This window comes from Myotis nattereri (assembly GCF_964212035.1).
Source record: "Myotis nattereri genome assembly, chromosome: 2".
NCBI classification, from domain to species: Eukaryota; Metazoa; Chordata; class Mammalia; order Chiroptera; family Vespertilionidae; genus Myotis; species Myotis nattereri.
This window is the reverse complement of record NC_138076.1, coordinates 90,482,551-90,495,251: the sequence shown is the minus strand read 5'-3', so window position 1 is coordinate 90,495,251 and position 12,701 is coordinate 90,482,551. Positions and strand designations below refer to the sequence as shown.

At 45.1% G+C, this 12,701-nt stretch overlaps 1 protein-coding gene across 1 annotated transcript in view; it reads right to left on the bottom strand.

The window, feature by feature from the left end:
• The window catches only part of FAM124A (family with sequence similarity 124 member A), a gene marked incomplete at both ends in the record, with an annotated part of 66,612 nt that overhangs the window by 29,651 nt on the left and 24,260 nt on the right, over positions 1-12,701 (bottom strand). The window contains one exon of the mRNA XM_081082816.1: positions 903-1,642. Within this exon, the coding sequence (XP_080938942.1) occupies positions 903-1,642 (740 nt within the window). The remainder of the gene's footprint in view (positions 1-902; positions 1,643-12,701) is intronic.

Genomic DNA, 12,701 nt, shown 5'->3' with positions numbered 1-12,701 from the left:
CAGAAGAGGATTTTCAGAAAAACGAATTCCTATATTCCTTGAACTGATGTACATGTTAATTCAAGAAAGCCTAGGTTTGGAAAGCATTTCTCAGGCAGGGCCAGGTGTAGGGCATTCTTAAATCTATATGTTGAATTTTGAATTCTAGGGTGTAATTAATGATCTTCAAAGAGCGTTGGACACCCACTGGAAGGTTGAGAGGAGAAAGGGGTCCAGGAACTGAGCAAAGACATAGGCCATGGAAGGAACAGAATAGTCTATTGCATCCATTTCCTTAAAAGGTATTCACTCATTCCTTTCCAAGCGTTATGAAACCACAGGTCCAAAGGCATCAGTTACTCACTGAAATGTTTATGAGAAAGTCATTTTTCAAGTGATCACTGAATTTTAACAACCTACTGCCCAGCAGTGGAAGGGTAGGAGAGGTGGCACCACAGTGAAGAAGAAAACAGGTATCATCTCTATTGAATGTAACATATTTCACAATAGATGGGTTTTCCTTAAGTTCCTTTGTGGGACTGAAGAATACACTGGTAAAACTCCCTAAATGTGAGGAGTAGATTCAGGAATCTTTACTAACAAGATCCCTGGGATACAAGCTCATCTGAAATCCCCAGGAGCCACAGCACTTAGTGGGTGAAGCGGCAGGGCAGGGATTGGCACTGCTTGCCTGGGCACATGGCCGTACAGTAAAACGAAAAGAACCAACAGAAAGAGCCCTCCTCTTGCTTAGGTATTGTATGAGCTCCTTGACACAGTCTGAGGCCAGAGGGTCACTGATCCCTCCTGTTTCTTAACTCGTGGCTCTGTAACAGGGAGGGTTTCTGGCACAGCCGACCCACTTTTTCTCTGTGCCGCCCACACAGACAGGGAGACAGACAGACAGACTTCCCCCGCGGTACCTGCAGAAGGACCTTGTTCCCGTCGTGGTCCTCCGTCTGCCAACGCCCCTCACTGATGGGGCTGCAGGGGTTGGGCAAGAGAGGCACGAGCTCGCCGATGTCCTTGACTCGGAACTCCAGCACCGAGTTGTCGGTGGGGACGGGGTTCTGGTCACAGGGCAGCCTCTTGAGGGAGAACTGGATGTCCACATCCAGGCTGGAGAAAACGGGGAAGATGCAGAAGTCCGGCTTCCTTTGGCTGGGGCTCCGCCGGAGGATCAGCTCATAGAACTTGAGGATGTCGGCGTAGTTGTCATGGCGGCAGTAGATGGTGAAGCGCACGATCTCCCTGCCGTAGTGCACGGGCCGGATGGCCCACAGCGGAGTGCCGGGCGCCAGCGTGAAGAAGTCCTGGCTGCAGGGCAGGTAGGGCAGGAGCCTGCCGGGCACGCGCTCTGTGTGGTGGTGGCGCCAGGGTGGCCGCTGCAGCGCGCGGTGCAGCTGCAGGATGGGCTCGTCGCCGTACCCCTCCTGCAGGAAGAGAACCACCGCGAGGGCGGGCTGCGCCGCCTTCGCCTTCGGGGCCTTCCTCCGCCGCCGGGAAGCCCTCCTTTCGGAGACCCGGAAAAGCTGCAGGTCCGGGTGGATCCAAGCCAAGACCCGGTCGATGGCCTCCTGCAGGGGCTGGGATTCCCCTGGGTCTGCGATTATGTGGATGCTAACCAGGAAAGGATCCTGTGGCTCCTCCACGGAGAGCTCACCTGGGAGCACAAAAAGAAAAACAAAAGAAATCCCCAAATTGTGACTGTTTCCTGGTGTCCTGCGGTGATGACATGCAAAGCTTTGGCAAGAAGAGAGGCTAAATTCTAACTGAACTGACTCCACAATTGTTACGATTTTCTGATCCCAGATTCACATGCAAAAACCACTGTTGCAATGCCCTAGCTGCCAAAAGCTGAAGAACTTCTCGCAGTGAATGGCTCCCCAGCTGGGCAGGGTTAGGAGGACTTCGGTGCTGTCCTTCCTCAGGTTGCATGCACTTTCTATTGGGCAGTAGAAAGTCAAGTCCCCATTGACCTGGAAGGGACAACAGGCCCAACAGCCTTAAGTGTGTACCACTTAGTATTTCCTGAAGTGATGGCAGTGCCTGACCCCACAAATGTTCCTTATACCGCTGTACTCCCTTCGTTTGCTTATTTCATTGGTTTATTTTGTTCGCTCATTTAACAAACATTTATGGAATCCTTTCCTCATGCCCTTTGCTAGGTGCCCTGCTAAGCACTTTAACTGAGGCTTCCTGCCAACAGCGTCCTGATGGTGGGGGTGGCCTGGTCATGATCCCTTTGCTGCTGGAAACCCAGGGAAGAGCAATCCAGGGACAAGCACAGAGTCCTTCTGTCGGCGCTTACTGGGGCTGTGGTTAGGGGTGGGGGACTCGAGGTAGGACCATTACTGCCTGTGTAATGCTTTCTTTTGGGTCTCTCCTCAGGCCATGTCCACCCAGAAGCCCATACATCCTAACTGGGTCAGTTACCCTCAAACATTGGGAAATTTCAAATTCTACGTGAGACGCTGACTGTTTAACGTGGCAACACTTTCCCGCAGGGTGAACAGTTTGTTGGCCACACTGGCATAATTATAACTCACAAATATTCAGCATATTTTGTGAAATTACCTGATAAAAGTCTTGTTCTTTTAAAATATGGGCTCTAGTTGCATTTATATAAGCTTTATGACTCATCCAAGGTCAATCAAGAAATCTTTTTTTAAAAGAAATCTTTAGGTCTATTGTGACTTGGGGGGTCAGAGTCATGTAGAACCAGACCAGTTTTCACACACATGTCTCACACTTTCCCCTAGGGTGTTATGCATAGGGCATTTATGCAGTCAATAGCATTTAAGAAGTGTCAACAGCATTTAAGGAACCACAATCTTGATTAGTTCACAAGATGAAAGGTAATTTTTTGTTGTTGTAGGTAAACAAGACATTCCAAGTTAGCTTACAGATCATATGCACCTGTAATAACATGGTTTTAATTTTGTTGGATCAAAAGCTGTCTGAATTTTAATCCTAACTTTGACTATTAGATATCTCACTTGGAAATAGTTCAATTTGTTGTTACCTTCTTTCTCATTTACTCATTCATTCACACATTTCTTGAGCAATTTATATGTACTAGCACTGGGGAGATAAGGAAGCTGGTGCCACTGAGTACTATGGAAGTCCACTTACATAGACTCTGGTGTGAACAGTGCACCCTTAGAATTGTGCAGTGCATCGTCTGCACAGGCACAGGCAGTAGTCCTCTAAAAAACATGATTTACATGGGAAGCACAGATGTAAAATATTAAAATCAATTTGATAGGTGCCTATAGAGTAGTATCTTAGGCAGGAGTTGTATTCTAAAGCCACCATGGAATAAAAATTATGCAGAGACAATATTACCACTGAAAGCTCTTGGCTTTCCAATACAGTACTGACTTGCAACAATAAGGCCAGAGAGATGTTCCTTTGATTAAAAACTAGGTGAGGTAACAGCTTGCTTCATGGCTGTGTTTTAAAAGAATAGTCTTGTATCATTAAACACTAGACACCCCGTCCCCACTCCCCCTTCTTGCATAGGCTGTGCCTTTCACTCTACAAAAAGATTCTGAGAACTCAAGAGGCTTCTGGAACCAAAGATAACTAAGGTTAACAGCAGAGTCGTCTTAGTACTCCCATGATCATGGAGTAGCATGGTAGATGGAATTACCTGAACTTCCTGCCCTCCCCCCTGGCTGAGCATGTATCCTCACACATGCGTGAGTTAAATAGGAGCACTTAGTACTTACCTGTACTAAGTCTAAAAAGGTTAAAATTGACTCCAAAGTGATGAAAAATAGCTCAGTTTTGTGTCTTTAATGTAACTCAGCCTTGAATTTGCAAAAAAAAAAAAAAAAATATGAGCACAATGAAATTCCAATTTACTATCACGTGACAAAGGAAGGGGCAACTATTTCTCCAGAGGGCTTCTGAGGCACCATGCGAGTGGATCTTAAAAGGTAAACATCTCACTTATGATAACTTCCAATGTGGGGGAGATAGCTGTGGGAAGAGGAAAGACTATGAAGGCACAGAACTCTACAAAAAACAAGCATGCTTTGAAAAGGGTGGTAATTCTGAAACATAGCAACAGATGAAACAGGAATAAAAGAGATTGGAGCCAAGTTGTACAGGGCTTCAGCTCAATTTGGTAGTGATAAGTGGCAATGGAAAAGCTTTAATAAAGGGATTTTGGGATTAAGTCAGGATGAGGTAAATTACAGGCAAAGTAAGAAAAATGAAGACAAGTGAAGAATCTAGACAAGAGATAACAAGGATTTGGCAGTGCATTACTGGCCCTAGTTCCTTATCCTGCCCTCTTTGCTCTCTGCCATGTGACTTTGTAGTTCCTCCCACTAAGAGGGTGAAGTGTGATTCTTCACTCTTTGATTTTGGATTAGACCATATACCTAGGTTGGCCAACAGAAAGAGTCAAGAGTGACATGTTCTGGTTTGCCTTCTTGTGCTTCTAACATTTCCATGAGAAAAACATACTCAAGCCAGCCCACTGGTGCCAGAAAGGAGGCTAAGAGATTCGAGGAGCAAAGGCACCTCAGCTGAGCCCATCTACATCAGCCAACCTCAGACATCCAAAGACACCCAAAGACACACAGTATGAGCCACCCAGCTAAGCTTGGTCTATATGAGCTGACCCAAAACACATGGAAAATAATAAATGACTGCTATTTTAAGCCAATGTTTGGGGGTGATTGTTACACAACAATATTATAAATGCAGGCAGAGTCACTGGTGTACGGAAGGGCATGAATTCAGAAGCTATTTAAGAGGCACATGTGCATGGGGATGGGGAGCAGGAAAAGCAGAAGTGTATATACCTTGATACTTCCAGCTTGAGCAAGTGGTCTGATGTTGATGTTTAACTGAGTTAAGAAATATTTAGAAGAAGGGTAGGTTCATGGGGAAAGATAAGAAGTTCCACTTTGCCCATGTTGGCTTGAGATGTCTGCATGACTTCTAGGAGAAATGTCTTGTTGGTAACTGGACCTGTGTTTTGCTGAATTTAAAGATGGGCCAGTTACCTTTAGGATATATCCCTATTTTTATGCAGTTATCTCATAAATGTGTGCCCCATATTCATCTGTATAAGGAAAAATTCATCATGATGGCTTTAAAAACAATCCAAATTCATGAATTATTATGGTTCTTTTCTTTGCTTGCTCTTTCTGCTCACCTGGCTACTTTCTGTCTCATTGAACATTATTAGCATCACTATCAGCAGAACTGCAGTAGAAACAAAAGTAGTGAAATGCAAACCACTGAAATTTTCCATCAGGCAGTAACTCCAGTAATCATCTAAAATGCACATTTCACTTTTCCGTGGTGCCTTGATCTCCCAACAGTGAAGACACTGACTATGCCAAACATTACTGAATGCTCAATATAGATGGAAAGGGGCAGAAAGGCCTAGAACAATTTGAGGATGAAATTCTTTTGAGAAAATTACAGATGATTCCTGTGAGGGGAAAAAAGGAGACATGTTGCAGAAAGAATGTTTAGGAAAAGAGGCTGTCAGAGCAGTCAGGCAGTCCTGTTAAGATCCTGCCCCACACTCAGGGTGTGCATGTGGCCACGTACCTGCGGTGACACTGTTAGCCAACACTTGTATGACATTCACTGTGGGTGGGCTGGCACGTTTTTAGTGTTCTACATGTATGAACTCATTTAATCTTCACAATAACACTAAAGGGGGGGCGGTGAATCAATTATTCTCCCCATTTTAGAGAGCAGGAAGTTGAGGCTCAAAGATGTACAGTAACCTTTCCTGGTCGCCCAGCGCCTGACTTTTTGGGCACAGTCACCCCACAGCTCTGCAGAGAGGTGTGCTCACGCTCTCTGCAGTATTTATTTCACGGCAGAACGAGCCACTGTCGCTCTCCCGCCATCTCTGGCCACACTGCTACTACTTCACCTCTCTCTACTGCTCTCCTACTTCCTTCTAACCGTTGGCTTCTCGGCTGCCAGCCAATAACTTCATGCCTTGGACAGCCATTTACATCTCTTTCTTCTGGCCCTGGGCTTCTGAGAAAGATTATCCAGAAACCACCTCCCCAATGGCACATGCCCAAGTGTTTAGATCTGAACACTGTCCTTGAGGGAAACTGAAACAGGCTAGCACTGCAGGTGGGTGTAACAGTGAAAGGAAAGCAGAAGAGTGACACAGAGCAAGTCTGCAGAGAGGTGTGAGCGGCCTCGGTCTGAAGAGACCTGGGGTAAGTAAGGGAGCCTCTGAGTCTCCCAGAGTTGTCAGGGAGCCGAGTGTCGCACCGCCTCTATCAGCTGCACAAAGGTTTCCCAGAGAATGGTAACAAAGGCCACACTGAGCGTGCACGGATGAGTGAATGTTCACAGCTTTGCTAAAGGGCAAGATGCCCAGCCTCAGAGAAGGAGGTGGGGCTGAAAGGCACTGGGCCAACCACCAGCTCAAGCTCTAGCCTCGGCAGTTCCAGGTGCAACCAACTGTCCCGACTCCAGAGCTCCTGCCTTTGCATGGTAAGAACCAGGGACATGCCAGTGGCTAAAACCCTGCCCAGAAGAGGAAGGAGAATGAGTAGTGGCATTAGTATGCCCTAGCCATCGCCAGCATGGGCCCAATGCATGTGAGCCTAAAATAAACCGGCTCCAAGAGCCACAGGATGCAGCGCCAAACTGTCATGGGTGCTAGGTTACACACGCCCCAGAGAAAACTGGCCTCCGTGGAGCTCGATAGGAAACTAAGTATTTGAGGAGAAGGAGAGAAAATGTGAATAATTAATTGTCATGCAAAGCCTCTCCGCCTCCTTGGAGAAGCAGAGACGCCATGACTGTGGGGTGTGCTCTGCCTTTATCATATCTATTACATGTCTTCTCAAAGCCCTCAGGGAGCACATGTTCAGTTAGGGCCAGACAGACCAAAAATGACTGCGCGACAGACAGACCTCTTCGGGGCTGGTTAGAGGACAGGGGCTGGCCACACAATATTTAAAAGCTTTCAAATTAGATTGCGCTTCCCCAGAGGACAAGAAAGAGTGTTTCCCATGTGATTACACATAATTAGATTTTCCTTTCATAATGTAAAACAAAAACAACTTTAAGTACTGCATGAGTTCGGGCTTTCTATGAGGTAGAAAGTATACTATCAATCTGAGTATTTGTTACTTTCCCCCCTAATATTTCACTTTTCCTACATATTTTTTTTTTTTTGGTCTCTAAAGTCTAGCATAAAATAATTTAGACAATAACAACCATGTATTAAGCTCTTATTATTTGCCAGACACTGTTCTAATACATGTATTAACTCACTTAATCTTTAAAACAACACCATGAGCCCTGGCTCAGTGGATAGAGCAATGGCCTGCGGACTGAAGGATCCTGGGTTTGATTCCAGTCAAGGGCACGTGCTAGAGTTGCGGGCTTGATCCCCAGTGGGGGGCGTGCAGAAGGCAGCCGATCAATGATTTTCTGTCAACATTGATGTTTCTCTTTCTCTCTCCCGCTCCCTTCCTCTCTGAAATCAATAAAAATATATTTTAAAAAACACACACACAAAAACACAACATGATGCAGGTGAAATGTTAACTGACTTGCCAAAGGCCATTTGGGGTCTTTCTTCTCATCAGTATACTTTCCTGCCTCTTAGGTCTGCCCTCTTTATATCCATCCTGACCCGAACCTCAGGCTGCTTGGCTGGGCTCTGAAATTATGACCTAACTAGTTCAGGCAACATGGGCGGGAGATTCTGCTATGACTGGACTGACCATTATGCCTGGGCAGTTCCTGGCAATCCCTGGCCTGCATGGATGTCCTAAGCTTGAGTGTGGTGGAGGAGACTGAGGTCCTTCTGCCTGTTGCCATCCTGATGCTGGGTCTGCACTGAGCATCTCATGCTGCCTGCACCGGGACCCCTCGCCGTCACTCTTGCCTCCTGGGGCTTCACACCATCCTTGCCTACAGCACTGTCTCTAGCTGTCCGGTGCCTGCCTTACTGGCCTCCTCCAGGAGTTGGCAAACTGGTATGTCCCCAAACACACTTCCTTCCAAGCATTAGGCATAGCTAATCGAAGGTCCAAGTCTCTCATTCCAAAGGGAAGGCCTCACCGATCCTCAGCATAGGACAAGCTCAGATACCGCTTTCTAGAATTTTTGGGCAATGATTGATGTCACTGTCATTTTATCCATACTATTATCACTGATAATTTGCAGTTCAGATGCAATGGTTTATTTAATTAAGGAATCTTTATTATAGACATATTATGTGCTGGGCACTGTAGAATATAGTGATGAATAAAAGAATCTCTGCCTTCCTAAAATGTATAATCTAGTGGGGGAGATGGACAATAAACAAATATATAAAATGAAGTAGGGAGCTGAGTGCAAGCGACACTTTACTGGATGGACCCATGTTCTATGTGGGCGTAATAAGAGGTTTCCAAGGCAGCAGTCATAACCATTTACCATCAACTGAATACATCCCCAAGTAGCATTCTAGTGCCATAAGTACTGCCAGCACCTTTAGTATCCCCTGAGGAAGCTAACAGAGTCCAAACAAGGGTACCTCCAGCTGCAGGATGCTTGGTTTGGGGAATTTGGCCCTGGAGCCTGGTTTGAGACCCTCGAAGCTCATATGCATGAGGCCTAACAGACGCCTTAGAGGTTGAATAAAATTATTTGCATTTATAATGATATCCCACTCTGTGGCACTGAACAGTTCAGAGGCGTGGATACTCGGTCTGTCAGCCAGACCCACATGATCCAGTGGCAGTAAACCCAGGTGAGATGGAGGATCAGATATGCAACACGGACATGCCCAGGGCACAGGCTGACACAGTGAAGAATGATTAGGTTAGAAACCAGGAGGGAGAGGGACCTCAGAATGACAATAAACACAAAACCACTGCTTTGTGAGATGCCATAAGAGGGCCAACCTCCCCCATGAAGCCGCCTTCCCAGAATGCCTGAAATAAATGCTCTCTGAAAGGGCCTCTCAAATTCTTCCCCCGAAAGTCTATTCATCTGGAATATAATGAATAACCTGCCTTCATCTCTTTCTTTGCAGTTTTTTAAAGCCAGTTCCTTGAACCTCTGGACTAATGGGGGGTGGGGGGTGAAGCAATTCCCGTTGCCCCTGCCAATACTTAAATGAAACCTCAGACTTTCTTAATTCTTAGTAATTTTATAACTTGGACAAGGCCGTTGGTTGGCCTACAACTTTGGGCTGTGAAAGTAGCAAAGCTGGTCCCAGTGCTAGCTCCAATGTGAAGTCCAAGTTAGATGCAGGGTTGGGAATAGCGGGAACCTTGGGGCAATAAGGTGATATGCAGAGGTTCTAACATAATGGATCCAAACTGTGTTCGTCATGTAGAAAATAAGGTTCTCCTCTCCCAGTCCGAATTCACACAGCTTTCCTCTAATTGAAGAATGGAATATCGGCTGAAATGGTTAGACCCAAACCTGTATCTTCATTTGACAGAGGAGAAGAATATGGAATCTTTCTGCTCCTTGGCCCCCCTCTCAAGCTACTGGAAGAAGAATGGCTTTGCTGTAACTGTGGTTATTGGACTTCCTTCTCAATTTCCATCACCACCGTGGAAACAATGTCAGGGATCTGGAGTTTCTTGAGCTCATTCTGGATGCAGGACACTTTAAGAAAAAAGTACTATAGAAATGAAGGCAGACACTTCAGATATTCTGCATTTTCTCCCACTTGGAAATGAGACATTCATTTTACTTTATATGTATTTCCAAGCTTCATTCAGAAACAAACCTCTGGTGAGAAGAGGAGGGGGAAGGAAGCAAGGGCCAGGCAATGAACCAGAGAGTAGTGACAAAGACACTTTAAATCCTGAGATAGCTTGACCTGAATTATGGAAGAGGACCAGGAGGTTGACAGGTTAATAGTCGGAGACTATATAAATGCAGCTGGAAACACTAGACATACCTACCATAGTTATTTAAGTATTTAGGAATATAACGATTTTGAAAATTTATGAGAAGGTAACACAGGCCCGACACACACCAATGTCCAATGCTTAATAATGTTCTAAGACTCTTTGTGCATAAAAGCTAAAGGGTTCAAAATGACTAAAGTATGTAGTATTTTACACAGAATGCTTTCTTCTACTCCGTAATTCTGCATCTTTCTAAACCACATTATGTCTTGTCATTTTCATCAGCAGCAAAGCATCCTAAGAGAGCCAGGACTTCAATAAAATTCTGTCGATTTGGACACGAGGCAGCAGGGCTTTTGAACAACAGGATTAGAATATCCATCTTGTTTTGAGAAGTAAAGTGCATTTATCAAAGCAAAACAGACACAAGAGGAGGATGTTAGCCAAAACCTGCTCCAAGGATTTGCTCACCAAGGCGCCCCAGGCTTTTCAGTCTTACACTAGAGCTGGCAGGAGGAATCCTCACAATGACAGTAATTAACAGTTATTTTTAAATGGGATTGATTCTGGCAGGATGTTGAGAAATCAGATGAACAATGATTCGCTATTACAACCCTCCTAGGAAAAAAACACCCATATATGCTTATAAAGCATACCTGGAATGCAGAGTCATCAGTGCTAGCAATGGAGGCACTGGAGCCTCTGGGCTCATTTTTGGGGGAAGGAGCTAAAATTCAATAACATATTCAAATGCTTTGCCAATTTGAATATGACACTGACAAGTCCCTGGTCCTTGCTTCCATGTTTCCTTAGAATATATGTACCATGCAGCCTATTTGAAGAACAAGCTTACTGAACATGACTAGGAAATTAAAGGCGGGTGAGGAATCTGGTCCAGCCCCTCATTTTACAGATGAGGTCAGACTACTTGCCCACGCCAACCTGTTAGTGGCAGGTCTAGAAAGAGAACGAACATCTCCCAACTCCCAGTGTGGGGCTCTCCCCTTTGCACCTGGGCTGCCCCTCGCACTGCAGTGCCTAGTCCTGCTGACAGTCCAAGGACTGCAAAGCAGGAGGAAACATGGTCCCTTCCAGAGCCCACAGCCTAGCTGAGGAAGCAAGATGTTCACACCTGAGAAATAGAAGAAAAACATAAAATGGGAGATTTTAAGTTCTAAAGGATGTAGTGGATGAATGTCAGAGGTAATAACCAAAGTCCCCCTTTCCCACAATTTTCTTATTGCCTGTGGCCCTCCGCCTGCAGAGTCTGGGCTGTTTGTTGCTTCAGGGAGTGTGGGGGCAGACAGACCCATTAGTCAAGTTTCTGAATGCATGCACTTTCAAAATCACAGTGGAAGAAACACTCTTGAAATCTCTCTATTGCAAGGCCTTGGTTTGGGAGACAGAATGGAGTGCAGAAGTAGAAAATAAAAGTAGTGATGGACCTGAACTGAGATACTTAAAATACTTGTCTAGTCTGTCCCTAAAGACCTTATTACTATCCATAGCTACCTTTGTTTACAAGGCTATATTCTAAGTTGCCAACTATGTGCTAATCGCAAAATTAAGCATGCTCAATGGCTAAAATTATTCTTCATAAGGGTTAATGAATAGACTTGAGTTTTGCCAAATCTTATGGAGTAAGACTCTGAAAGAGTATTTGCTCTGAAAATCATAATGAGGAAGGTACTGTACACAGAATAAAGTGTAAACTATGAAATTTACAAGTGGATCAAAGTTTAATTGGCTACTACCACCTCTTCCAAAATACTGATCTTCTTTTTCTTAAAAAAATTTTTTTTATTGAGTTCAGAGAGGAAAGGAGAAGGAGAGACAGAAACATCAATCATGACAGAGAATCATTGATCAGCTGCCTCCTGCACACTGCACACTGGGGATCGAGCCTGCAACCCAGGCATGTGCCCAGACCGGGAATCAAACCATAACCTCCTGTTTCACAGGTTGATGCTCAACCACTGAGCAACACTGGCCAGGCCTGATCTTTCTATTTTAGTGACATGATAAAACTGGCTCTAAAATGAATACTATTTGTCAATAAAGTATCATCTCCTCTAATAAAAACAGAAAGAAAATAATGAATCTTTCATTATCCCAAATCTGAATTTAGCTCTTAGATATTGAGACACAGATCATATATATTCAAATATTCCCCATCAGTCATATTCTTCAGTATGTAATCATATCTTTTCAATGTGTTGCTTTTAAAGCTCCTTACATTTATTTATAAATTAAATCACAAGGGCTTATCTTTCCCTCCATGCTGAGGGGAAGCACAGATGTGGCCAAGGATACAACCAAAACATAATTTTCTTCAGTATCCTGAAACTGCAAGGAAATGTGAAACTACTGAGAAATGAAAGGGAGAAGACAGCATTTATGTGGAAAGATATGTCTGTTAAAAAAGGCAGCTTTAGGAAGCAATGAGGGCCTGACAGCAAGGCAGAACTGACAAGTCCCCACGGTGGCTCTGACCAGCTACAGGGTCTTGCAATTAACCAAGACACAGACTTTCCTATTTGAAAGTCACCTGACCCTTTTAACTTTGATATTAGAGTGCGTCCAGCTGGACCTAGTCTGGGCTGCCCTCAAAGGCAGGTCGCTGAACCTAAGGGGACAGAACTCCACTGGACTTCTGGGCTGTGGAAGCTCGGGGCCAGCAGGGAGAATGTAGGCAAAAAATGAGGAAGCCACTTGAGTCACTGGAAAGGCAGGCCAACAAACAAGGAAAAGAAAGCTGGGGGGAACAGGAAGGTAGGCTTTCTCTCCTCGGCCACAGCAGCGAGAGGAGCCGCCCACGTGCCTGCCCACCTGCAGTGGATGGTTGTTCAATGC